Source organism: Hermetia illucens, chromosome 6 (genome assembly GCF_905115235.1).
Source record: "Hermetia illucens chromosome 6, iHerIll2.2.curated.20191125, whole genome shotgun sequence".
NCBI lineage: Eukaryota > Metazoa > Arthropoda > Insecta > Diptera > Stratiomyidae > Hermetia > Hermetia illucens.
In genome coordinates, this window is record NC_051854.1 from 2,742,506 (window position 1) to 2,754,842 (window position 12,337).

Below are 12,337 nucleotides of genomic sequence, written 5' to 3' on the forward strand. Positions count from 1 at the left end.
AGCATAAGCTTGAGCGTGTATTGGCATATTTTGCAATTCGCATAGTAGTGAGTCTAACAACATACTCCACGGAAGTGGTGATAGCACACTTCCCTGGGGGCAGCCTCTTGTTGCTTCTGCTGTTAAGTGACGATCGACACCCAATTCGTTAGCATAGCATAGATCCATCGACTTCCCACGTTGGTAAACATGTAGATTTTCATTTAGTGGCCTCGCTCAATCAGTCTCGCCAAGTCTTTTAGCAAGAATGACATCAATGATTTACCAGAAGATGTTTGAATAGTCATCTTTCCGAGGCTTGGGGCAGAGATCTTTGGGGCCCAATCGTGATGTTGTGTTAACAACTCGGGTGCCACACTAGATTTAGGTATGTCTTGCATATACCATTAGTGAATGCCAAGCAATGCACTCAGTGTTGCCTGGTACTGTTGTTGTTTGTCACAGTGGGACACTCATTGCGGTCACAAAATCAATCCTTGTCGTAAGAAGACCGTGTGGTTAGGTCTACACCGCAGGAACTCACGTTAAACCACTCGGACGTATTGGGATCGGTAGTAGAAACGCCCTTTAAGGAACCGGATTTCCAATTTAGCGGTTGACGGCTTTCACAAACGAAGTTCACAGTTCAAAATTCACCGGTAGTAAACGGATTTATATCATAAGTTGGATTCTACGCAATTGTAAATGAGTACCTGCGTCAAATTGTGGTACCTCCCAGGCGAGAATAATGGTCCCATTTTCCCCACCCCAGCACACCATTCAAACCTCGAAATGAAAGGCTCTAACATATTTCTAGATGAAGTAACAAATGGATAGAAAGCTTTCAAGTAAACGTCCTTCAGGATCAGCCAATTATATCATAGCCGCTTTTACCGTGTTGCGAAGACAATAGCCAGCAAACATTCATTCCACAGACGAAAAATTCCATATCATTGAAGACGCTTTGAATGCGCAAAATAACAAGGCTTTTGCTAAGACACAGGGCCGCCATAATTTCGAAAATTTAAAGAGATAAAAATGACGATCGACGCTTTCGTGTTTCAGCTCTGTCCCAGGAGCAATGTGGCCTAAATTGGTTGCCAGATGTCCTTTGCTCCATCACCAAGTGAATGTAGACTCAAGGCTCCTTCAATCCAAACGGAAAAAAGGAGAGTATATTTTACCATATATAGGAAACCTTCAGATCAGGTAATCACAATGACCCTCTGGCTGCTTAAAACCAGACCTATGTATTTTTGGGGTAAAACCAAGGGATGATTCAACCTCCAGAAGCCCTAAACTTCAATGAGTAAGAAGTATCTCAACTTTCGCGATTTCGTCCAGCGACACGCATAAACTCTTCCAATGATACATTTCTGGCCCCCAGGTACTCACATACCATGGCTCCTTTCAGTCGTCAGGTGGCTTCCACGCACTCATTTATATATAATTTACAGAACACGCCATAACTATGGATTATATGGGTAAACAACTTCTCCACGCGCCAGACTCCTTGCTGTTTACTCTTTGTATTCAGAACAAAAAACAAGGCCTGCAAACTGACTCATAACAATTCGGAGAGTATGAAAAATGGGTAAAATAAAGTAATATCTTCAAATAGACCAATGATTCACCATTAAGGAACCTATTTTAAAATAAAAATGAATTTTTGAATACCACCCTCGGGGAGATAATTGTTTACGCGTGAACAAATCTGAAACCAGAGTCTGGGCACGTTCAGTGAGAAAAATTTTGTGTGGCTTTTATGTAAATATTATAGGTACGAGTCCTAGGTAAGCATACTACTGGAGATCCTATCTAGAGAGCCAGGGCGATCATACCTTAAATCCGTAATTTTCAGTCTCTTCTTATTCTCCTTTTCAACAAGTGTCAAAAGTAAAGTTAAAACATCATCCACAGCATGAGTAGTTTTGTCAGCCCGATTGACTCCATGAAATTCCATGACAATGAGACCAGTAGTCCCCGCAAAAAATACCTATGCCAAATAGATCGAAACATAGGCAAACAAATCCCCGCAAAGGAGAAAGTTCAGGACTTGCAGTATGACAATGACAAAACATTCAGCGCTAATATTGCTCCAACAAGAATAGTGCCAAATGGAGCATGTCAATAGTATGCCCAAAGGTTGCTTATAGTCAGGATGATCGGCTCCCGCAGAAGCAGTCTCACAGGGCCCTTTGAAGTCAAGTTAGGGAACTCTATATTGGTATGCGCAGAACTAAAACCGAGCCTATGTGGAGCCCAAAAACTAATTTCGGTCTATAGGAAATTAAGCTAGGAGTGAGCTGTACCTTCTCAACCGTATCGGATAATGCACCATTCGTTATTGCGAGAATGATGCCAATTTTAGAAGGAACAAGGACAGAACATTAGAAAAAAGGAAAATCTTGCAAGGGGAAGATGCCAGAGAAACTCTAATTCACCTAAGTTGACAAAAGAATAACAGGCTAATAAGTCAAGCTAGCAAGTGTCTTGAAAGGAAGAAAGGTGGCAGGTGAGATACACCCTGTGATATAATCCATGTTTTTGGTCTCGTTTTACAGAAAACTTTAAAATGTCCTTTTGTCTGCTTGCGTCATCTGCATTATTGAAACTTGGTTGGATAACAGGATTTTAGATTTCGAGCTTCTTGAAGGTTACTCTATCTTTCATTGTACCAGAAACTGTACAACACTTGGCAAGTCAACCGGTGGAGGTTCTCTGATAGCTGTCAAGTCCCCTTTCCGTACCGAAACCATCTTTTATTCTTCCACCTACGATCCTGTCACTGTACAAGTCATTGCGCCAAACAAATACCACTTTATCATACCCTGTGCATATTTTTTTGCCTCAGACCATCTGCTTTTTTGAATTTGATGCTCGGATCCCTTTCATCGGCTAGCTTGCCAAGTTTAACCTTCGTAAAACTAATTTCGAAAACTTGAACTCAGTCCTGACGACAATTAGCTATGCACCCACCTCTTTCTAACTCAGCACCTTCTACAGTATTCTATGAAATTACCTTCCTTGGTACGTTCCCTCTTCCCCTAAATTCCTGCTCTCTTACCTAGTCTGTCTCACCATTGCAGTCCACAAAAAACATTCGCAAAAACTCACTGCTAGGAAAAATTCCCGTCAAATCTTTAATGCTTAAATCCAGTATCTGGCCAGTGTTCAATATTCACTGGAGCACGAAAATCTCAAACCATTCTAGTCTAACATTCGTAACACCTGCAATGTTGTCCAGTTATCTCCTCCTTGCATTAGATTGTCTAACTTCTCTTCTTATTGTCTCCAACAATCTTGTGATTTACTCCCTTTCCTCATGCTTCTTGCTTCCACGACTGGATGCAGCGTATTTCCTTCCAATCCTCTCCTTATCATTTTCCTTGTCGAGTACTTCATTGGCAACCTTAACGCCAAGGTTGGTCCTGGTCAAGACCATCTTCCCAGAGTCTTCAGGATTGAAACTGACCAGCTCATTCCCTTTGCCCTCTCCACTATTTTCAAAAAGATCCTCGAGGAGAAGCATTTGCCAAGTATGTGGAAGCAGGCCTTATCATCCCCATTTAGAAAATTAGCGACCGCCTTCTCGCTGGGACTTCCACTACCTCAAGCCTGTTCGACTTCACCAACTTTGTGACCAAATGTTTAAAGTTACGGTAGGAAGTTCATACTATTTACATTGTAAATCACAAGATACTTTTGCTAACACAATCATTGTCAGCGACAGTGAACTGCCCAGAACTGAGCGATTTAAATACCTCGGGTCAACACTATCAGCCAATGCAGAACTGCGTTATGAAATTGCTTCACACATTAACGCAACGCAACCACAACTGGTGTTCTTTGTGATCGTCGTATTAACGGATGTCTCAAATCTTAAATTTACCGCAGTGTCGTCCGTCCTGTCGCTCCCTATGGTTCTGAGTGTTGGCCGACTATTAAAAAAACAATGAAAGGCGTCTTACGGTAATGGAGACAAAGATGTTGCGTTGGACTAATGGCATGACATGTTTTGATCATCTCATCATCATCTCATCTCATCTGAAATGAGGATATAGGCGATATGAGGTTGCACCGATCGTGGAAAAACTGCAAGAGAGGCGTTTTCGATGGTATGGCCACGTAATTCGCGCTCAGGAGAATTCACTTGCCAACATTGCTTTGAGCATCGAAGTCGATGGTAAGCGACTAAAACAACCGTGGCTTAATATGCTGGATGGGGATTTAAAAGCCCCGCGATTGCATCAAGATCAGGCATTTCAGGCCCCCCGCCTCCAGGACATATGTATATGCACACATATTTAGAAACTCAATCCTCAAGCTCAAGGCCATAGAGAGGAAATCCGGGTCCTAAATGAAAATTAAACGAAAAAACTGGGCCCGGTGGAAAAGGTATATGGGCCTGAGCAGAAAGCTTTCCAGGCCTGATATTATCCTTTCTTTCAATTTCTATTCCGGGCCGCGATATAACTCCAAGGGGCGGGAGGCAATCCTTCCCTTTCCACCCTTCTCTAGTAAGGCCTGCCCAAGCCATTATCTGATAGTATTATAGATTAGCAGATTTCATTGCATTAGTTTCAGTTGTTTGGCCCATCAACAAGGAAGGATGAAGAGAAAGTAATCCTCCTGAACCCAGAGATTTCTCTATTCCTCAACTCTCCGTCATAGATAAGAAAATTAGGTTGATTGTGCAATTTCGAGGAGGGTGCACATAATTTTCACCTCGGGCCTGGATTTTTAGTCTACCTTTGTTCGCTCCTAACTTATGGAAGTATGGAAGAATACAAATTACAGAGAAAAGAAGAAAAATCTTCTAAAGAAAAATCTGTAGATTTACTGAATAATAGCTTAAAATTGATTGAACACGCTTAGTACATTGGCAAAATTAGTTCCAATACTCATATCCAGTCGAAAATTCTAGTGTGCAATTGCGATATCATAGAAAGAATCAGCAAATGTTTGAGCCAGATATTATAGTATTCGACATGCACTAGTCTCCTCCGAGTAGGGAGAAAACCCGAACCGGGAGTGGAGTTTAGGCAGACCCCCAGCAATTACACAATCAGTCTATTGTAATTTTGTCAAAGTCTCTATTCTCAGCACCCGGGAAAATTCGGGCCCCAGAGAAACCACCCCCTTTTTCCGTCATAACGGGCCACCTGCCAAATGAAATTTTCTACAATTCTAAGTACTGGAAGAACGTAGGTCTTTCTCATCAAAACTAATGGAAAACTGAAACATTCTGAAGGAGTTGACGTGAATGTCAGTGCTAATGTCGGGGGTTTAAATAAATCGGAACCAAATATACATTAAAAGATACTGCGAACATCTGGGCAAATATTAACTTTGGAGGTATTTGGCAACTATAGCGTCAGTGATTGTATGTTGTCTTGGTATAGAATTTTAGACAAAACGGTCTTATCATCATCATCAACGGCGTAACAACCGGCATCTGGTCTAGGTCTCACTTAGTAAGGGACCCTGTATTCGATTCGAGGTCAACCAAGAAGGCATCAGTCCAAATAAAAGAAGAGAGGCCCATTTCTATCTGCATTCTCAACTTTCAGTCCCGAAGAAGGGAAACAGGGACTGAGATTTTTTTCAGCTAGCGAGTCGCTCTCCCCAAAACGAAGCCCTTATTTAACATAGAACCCCTTGGGTGGGAGTTTACTGTCAGTTCGAGCTCTCCATGCCAAAAATGCTACTCTATCAAATAAATTCATCCAAATGTCCTATACTGTCATTTGAAATCCTTACAGCTAGGACACGCTACACTATCATTACAACAATCTACAAGCGAATAAATACACATAATTAACCATAAACAACGAACCGCTAACTGTAGTTGACCTTGGCTAATAGCGAAATTTCGTCACCGGTAACTTAAGCAATAAAACCAACTCGAATCGTACGAGATACACAAAATACACCCAAAAGATACACAAAACACTGCAATCAGATAATAACGAGCTTCGGGAAAAAAATTAGCAGTAGCAACTGCTTTACTGAAAAAATGTAGCTAAAATGCTAGCCACGACTAGATGTCTGCAGTTTAGTGATATATCGCGAACTGTTACCTGACCAGAACTGCTAGTCTCTGGAAATGTTGGGAGCTGTGAAGCAATCCATTTTTTCCAAGCTTATTCACCATATCTCCGCCAAACCGAAGCTTAGCCATCTCGTCAAGCTTGGTATTATCTCGAGGAAATTGAAGTGTATACGAGCCAGCCGGCGGCTAAATCATCTGAAAGATACAAAGAGAAATTTGTTAGTGTTTTTTTTTAGATATGGGTTTCCGTTCAAGAGAAGTGGAAAATGTACTTGAGTATATTCAAATGACTATGAACTGCTATTGAAATTAGTAAAAAGATAAATATAGATAACTATAACTAATTACTTTTATTACTGCTAGTTCTTTTAATGAAGTAGATACTGAACGTGTCTTACTACCCTTCAAAGGGACATGTTTTAAGTTTTTCAAGGTTGAAAACGACATATCTGCATCTTCAGGATTTTAAAGGAAAACATACTAAGTTTAACTTTTCAATCAATCCTCAGATAATGTACTATCCTTCCCAGTGTTCTACTTGCTGACTATCAAAGATAACTAACTTGTGACATTCATGTAGACAACTACAGGACCGCCCTATTCCGTTGGCACAAGAAAAACTAAGTCGTTCATCTCAACCCCAACTTCAGCCCCAAACCTGGTTATAATAATTGATGTCGAAGGGAGAGCTGATTCCCGAAATATTACTGAATGCTGGCTATAAATCGTTTGCCCTTCAAACTAGACTAAACAAGATTTATTCTTAGTCGCTCTAACCACCGCCTACTAACAAAGCAACTAAAAGATCTGTATCTTTCAGGACTTAAAACTGCAGTCTTCCATATTACGAGATGACCTACCCACTGCTTTCCCTGACACATAATTAAATTAAATTTCCACATATGCCAACACTTTCCGCTCTATATATCTGAAAAGCTTTCCGGGCGCTGCTTTCCATTTATATCTACTTTACTCACTGAGATATCTGAGAAAACAATTTGAGTCAATTCGACTGTCCAATATTAACTTTCAATTGACTCGTGTGCTCAACATTTCAACTTGTGAGGCTTTGGGAATTTCGTTTACGACGCTGCACATAAAAGTGGCTCTGTGTCATTTATTAATCATTAAAGTCATTATTAACGTTACTATCGGGAAATATGCCAACAGTTTACAATCATTTCATATCAGACTGTCATCTAAACAAAAATATCTAAAAAAGATTGATGATGGGGAAACGTATTTTTAGTAGCATCTAGATCGGTCAAGCTTCCAAAAAAAAACTTCTCATATTTGTTTAGAAGATAAATTAGTAATATTCAGCGAATAATCTGAAGATTGTTAATCATACTGTCGTCACGGTGATTAGATTTACAAATAGTAATTAAAGCTGGTGAGAAATTGTCAATTAGTTCTGCTAGTAGCGTTGAAAACTAGTTCTGACATCAAAGCAGAAAGAAAAAAATATGTACCCGGAAAAATGACTTCCAAAGGTTTTAATGCCTTAGACTCAAAATGTCACCCGTGTATCTGAGAGACCATCTTTGTGCTCTTGTCATATCCTTGTCAGCAGCCCGTAGAAATTTAATTACTAAATTGGAAGTGGTTTATCCCAGGTGCCATGGGTTTGCTACCACAATCTCTCTCTCTCTCTTCGAGGAGCCAAGCCCCACGTCTACCAAGACCGTTTTTTTTCTTGTTTTTTGAGGAGGTGAAAATCTTCAAAAGACACTGGCCTGAACAGGCGGCAAGTTCCTCCAACTTGAACTGTTCCGTCAAGACAGTGAAAATTTCTCCTTTGGATGTCACTTCATCGAGATCCTTGTACTGTATGCAGACCTCATGTTTTTGGGTCTACCAAGACCGTTAGAGGAATGGTAAAAGTTGTCCTGTACGAGGTGGCACTACTATTAACAAAACGCTACGGAACTAGACTGGGGAGTTGAAAAACACCTCCCTCAACCCATTGATTAGTTTGCACTTACCATGGCGGAACTACTAATCCCCAGACTCATGGGAACTTTATGAGTACTCTTGAAGATTAAAAAAACTAAAAACAAACAAGCGGGACTCCGTATCGCCCACCAGGTCGAGGTATCACCACCACAACCAGCAAAGACAACTGCTCGAAAAGTGGGGATAAGCAAAAGCACGTCTGAGATCAGAATATGAGAAGTCACCAAGGAGGCAGGTCTCAGTGGCGCATGTGCTTAGTGGTATCTGCGTTATCTGAAGGAAGTCTGAAACCAGAAACGGCACTTAAGAAGGCTCAGGACAACCTAAGCCATCATTATCGGAGCCAAAAAAGCGGGGAGCAGCGGAGTAAAGTAGAATTGTTTAAATATGCTGGGGACGATATTCCAGTGGCCTACATGGTGACAGTGTTTCATCCTAAAGCTGCAACGGTAGAGACGGAGCATCTTTTAGGTCCCCTAATTGCTCAGAAATGGTTCTTGATCTCCATACACGATTACGAAAAATCTTCAGAAGTAAGGTGGAGGGCAAAGGTAAACTTCTCACGCTCGGGATAGAGGACCGATCCCTGAAAGCAATTAAGCATCGAAATTGCCAAATTAACTATAGATTTGGCAACATACCTGCGCACGTACACAAAAAAAGCCGAGGAAAGACAATTAGGAGAATAGAGTGTGAACCTGCCGAGGTCCCTGATTGAATCTGGAAGGCTTTAGAGACTAGGGATCGTTCGACGGCACATCGCACACAGAGATACGAGATGCCCTAACCTGCAAGGGAATGGGAAACACCCTGGCCTGGGCTAAGATTACATGGCATGGAGGAGGAGGTCAAATATTTGAGAACCACATTAGACCAAAAACCACTCTGGAAGGCACATGGTGAAAACATACATACATCGGAAAACTACAAGGGCTCCATAGCAGGAAAAAAAATAGGGCTGCACCCCGAAAATGCCGCACTGGATATACACTGCAGTAGTAAGGCCAATGATTATTTATGGACGGTAATCTAGGCAGATAAGACGGAACTCAGGACAACAGCCAGGCAGTTACACAAACTTCAAAGACTGGCTTGCGTGTGTATCAGTGGTGCAATGAGAACTTACCCAACGGCATCCCTTGAGGTCCTTCTGGGATTAATTCCTGTATATACAGATGCAGACAAAGAGGACAATCTTCAAAATGTCCAGGAGTACAAGTAAGGCAGGGAGCTGCCAAAAAGGAAGGAAGATCGATATTCTTTCTAAGCTGCATTCCGAATTACTGACAGTAGCGCCTTCCCAACTTATCCCTTCAGCAAAAAGTTTGTATACTGGAAATTCGCTTCCCAGCGCATTCTGCGAAATTGTAAGGCCAAGAAAATCATTGCACATCTTCAACCGCGACGGTAATTCTGCGCATAAGGTCTGGTGTTAGTGCAGTACATTGGTTGCGAGCACATGACTCAGAGCATTGGATAACTGTTTGTAGCTTGTGACATATGATGAAGAAAGCAGAAAGGACACACAAGAAAACGTTCTAAACTCCGTCCACACGCCGATATATTTACTACATAAGTCACGGGACCTACCCCAAAGATACGCAATGACATTCCGTCATCCCTTGACCGCTGGATTTGCTCCTTCTGTATAGAGTCTTCTTGGCCTCCAATTATTTCCTTTATGCGATAAACCACAACCTTGATGGCAGCCACCATTGATCAATCAATGTGAATCCCATAGGATGTGTTATGTATGCAACAACTGTTGTCGTGTTGGGCGCCCCATTTGTTGCGTACGTATCAGAATTAATGCCCAAAGTGGTAACGGAATATCGTCTTCCAAGTTCGAGCTTGACGCTCAAAACAGGGCTCTTCAGCGGATTCCTCTGCATGGCCGGCTGGAATTATTGCCAAGGTGCGTGAGTGGAGGATGTAGAAAGAAGTAGAACGGACCTTGTCCATCCGAATCTCAGGAGCTACAACTTTTAAATGTTTGGCAAGAAGTTAGCTCAAATCATTGACTCATCACACATCAAAAATTAAAGTTCAATGTCGCATTTTACTGACTTTATGGGTGTCTGGTTTGGATCGTGGTTTTGAGTTTCGACCGGAATAGTCGAAGTCGAGAGGATGCTTGTGTCGCCACTCCATAGCTAGTCTGGGAGGGACTTAGGCCTGCGATTCCGATCAGATTCCTCACAGATTCCTTGATTATATTTGAAGTGGCAGGGGACGAACGTTTAGGTTGGCTTGAGTCGCCGCAGGGCCACCATGTCATCTGGCCCCCATAAAGAAGAAAGGAAGGCGGGGGCCACTCGTTGCATAGGTGCAAGAAACGGCTCAAGGCTAGTCCTTCCCCAACCATCCCGTGTGCGTTAGTTTCCTTCGTGATTTTGTCCCCTCCTTTATTAGGCCATTTAGCTCCATTAGGACTGAAATTTTCGGTGGTTTCAACCCGCCTCGAGATGTCACGTCTCTATTAGAGTAACTTACCCCGGATTGGTTAAGTTTTTTTGACTATTGAGTCCTAACAGGAAGATAATATTTGAGAACCAGGAGTCCCAGCCCTCATTTCGCAGGACAGCTAGCATACGGATTAGCTCCAGCACGTGCTGGAGCGGTTCCACATATTACCTCGCGCAGTACTTGTTCACGACAGGCAAACCTGTTAGGGAAGTTTGGATGGTTCACAGCCTTGGTGACCATGTTGGTGCCAAGGTTATGCAATGGCTTGCTCTTAACGTAACAGGGTTGGCGCCCAACGTGGGGTCAGAGTTGTTACGTACGTAACAAATGAGTCGTACAAGGTAGATCTTTTAAGGATGTCTGATATCAAGAAACTACAGTAAATCCTAAGCAGTATAGATAACATCGATCTTGTTTCATAAAATCCGATACCTCGCTCTTCTTTCTAATGTTAGTCAATTCAACTTCTCCCTTCCCCCTCTTGTGTGTATCCTGCTTCCTTGAATCCGTGAATATCCGTGAACTCAGATGAGAGAGCTTGTTTCAAATAATTGTTGGCAATACCTAGATAACGAAATCAGGAGTCGCACCGTTCCCCTCAAATTACAAAATTCAATATTTTTCATATAAATCTAATTAGCACTATGGCAGTTTCCGCACTATATTAGTGAATCAGATTCGCCAATTCTATATATCGCTAAAAATAAAAGTTTAGAAATAGGTAGAGGTTATCAACCCAACAACGGGACCGGTTATTTTAATATACTGGTTCTTCTCTGTTAGTTCTAATATAGAACAGTTTACTGCAACCTCCCCATGGGTTCCAAATAATCGAAATTGTTAGCTCTTGTATCTAATAATGCTAGAAGGTCAGATCCTTCGGAAGAGGGATAAATACTTCCGATTTGAAATCTTTTGGCTTCCGGTTTGCCAATGTAACTCTCATTTTTATAAGCGCACTATCCTCACGTCTTTTCACACTCAAATCTTTCCCACATTGATCAGTTCTGTTGATGATATCACTCTTTTCATGAAAGCCTACTTCACTTGTACATACAAGCACACGTAATTGTATCTCAAATAGTAGATTGAAAACAACGATAGTTGTAACGAAACCTAATAAGACCATTTAAGTCTATCAACATGTACACACTAGAGGTCAATGGCGAACTGGAGTAGCCTGTCCGGCATAAAAACATCACAGAGTTACGCAATCAACTTTAACAACATACAAAAGACATAGTCCATTGTCCAAGATGTCGGTACAAAAGATGGACAAAAATAATCAGCACAATTTGCAGTATTATTACAAAATAAAACAAACACTGAACGTACTCGACACCACAAAAGATACGAATAAAGATGAATAAATTTATAGATTGGCACAAAGTGTAGATGTGTAACTCCTTCTTTCAACGTTCCCCCATACCCATTGCGCATACGAAATTAATAAATTTTTTAATTCAGTTTTAATTACTCTACACTCTTAACGTAAACACTCAATTTACATAGTCATAACTTACAAGATGTTAACAACCGGGTATTCGAAAGATAGTCTTGGCCTTACACAACGAACGACTTATTACCACTGAAACGTTGTATGCGATTTCACTGATCAAGCTGGACTGACTGGAATCATGAATGGAGACACAAATTTTATAAGATGAATCTATAATCAGCTTGTTTTGATCCCGACCCGTAAAATGGAAATAGACAACATCTAGTTAAGAAAAGAGATAAGTCATGTAAGGCATATCAGCGCCCTGGTTATGTGGTTTGTCACAGGGTGTGGGGTATTGGACGGTTGATAGCTTAATTGATAAATTTGAATTTCCAGCACTGGAGGTGGTTTCGTAACAAGAATGACCTTCAAGGAAATGC

At 41.4% G+C, this 12,337-nt stretch overlaps 1 protein-coding gene across 3 annotated transcripts in view; it reads right to left on the reverse strand.

The window, feature by feature from the left end:
* Positions 1 to 12,133, reverse strand: part of LOC119658964 (gelsolin) — a 41,457-nt gene extending 29,324 nt beyond the window's left edge. For 2 of the 3 annotated variants that reach the window (XM_038066838.1, XM_038066839.1), the window contains exons 1-2: positions 11,980 to 12,133; positions 6,063 to 6,229 (exon numbers count right to left, since the gene is read on the reverse strand). In XM_038066838.1, coding sequence (XP_037922766.1) covers positions 6,063 to 6,163 — 101 coding nt within the window. In that variant the 5' untranslated portion in view covers positions 6,164 to 6,229; positions 11,980 to 12,133. The other variant, XM_038066840.1, reaches the window with a different exon arrangement.
* Between the last annotated feature and the right edge of the window lie 204 nt (positions 12,134 to 12,337).